Source organism: Sinocyclocheilus grahami, unplaced genomic scaffold, assembly GCF_001515645.1.
Source record: "Sinocyclocheilus grahami isolate Dianchi unplaced genomic scaffold, SAMN03320097.WGS_v1.1 scaffold655.1, whole genome shotgun sequence".
NCBI lineage: Eukaryota > Metazoa > Chordata > Actinopteri > Cypriniformes > Cyprinidae > Sinocyclocheilus > Sinocyclocheilus grahami.
Genome location: NW_015505834.1, coordinates 577,157 through 577,952, shown reverse-complemented (window position 1 = coordinate 577,952; position 796 = coordinate 577,157). Strand labels below are relative to the sequence as shown.

Here is a 796-nt window from a genome sequence, read left to right as displayed (position 1 = left end):
ATAATCCTAAAATGAGGATTTACGTACATAGTGGAAAGAAATGTCACACTCCATCTGGTTTTACTTTCCAGGGGACTCGGGTGTGTGGGGTCTGAAGAAGAACTTTGCTCTGCTGGAACTGCTTGAACGGCTGCAGAATGGGGCCAGCAATCAGGCAGGCATGTCGGAGGATGCGCTTCGAGAGATGGGAGAGGTTAGAGATTAGGGCTGCACAATATATCGAAATATCGCAAATATGCATATCGCAACGGCGTGCGATATCATTATCATTTTAATAATAGGCTACTTAAATCAAAACGTTGCAAAAGTTCAAAGATTAAATTCAATGCATATAGCAGAGAATTGCTTGACGTTAAAAAGAGTTAAGTGCAATAAGTTGCAGAAAACAACTCTCTGCCATCTCGTCTTGCTGTCTGACTCACACCTGAAGCACGCGCACAAGCCGCGAGATGCACAGCGTTATCTTCAGCTCTGCCGCACACGTGCAAAGCACACGCACACAGAGAGAGACATGTTTCAGACAGAGTTGATTCGTCTTTCGCATCTCCTCCTTATGTGTGAACAGACACATACACACAGAATTACGTCAATAGTACCCGTCTCGATGATCATTCTCGTAAACGCAGTCGGTTATGTTTTAAATGAATGTAAACAGCTGAGAAAGAAATCAGATGTGTATCATTATACTGGATCTGTGCAGTCGGATTTAAAGGGACAGCAGCCTATAAATACCTGCTGCTGAACAGAGCATGTGAGCGGAGCGGGGAGCGGAGTGGTAATATTTCCTCAAGAGCGC

The 796-nt window shown here is 44.5% G+C and overlaps 1 protein-coding gene across 1 annotated transcript in view; it reads left to right on the top strand.

The window, feature by feature from the left end:
• The first annotated feature begins 40 nt into the window (after positions 1–40).
• The window catches only part of LOC107558665 (E3 ubiquitin-protein ligase TRIM23-like), a 7,190-nt gene continuing 6,434 nt past the window's right edge, over positions 41–796 (top strand). Inside the window, exons 1-2 of the mRNA XM_016242323.1 lie at positions 41–193; positions 431–482. Coding sequence (XP_016097809.1) covers positions 41–193; positions 431–482 — 205 coding nt within the window. The remainder of the gene's footprint in view (positions 194–430; positions 483–796) is intronic.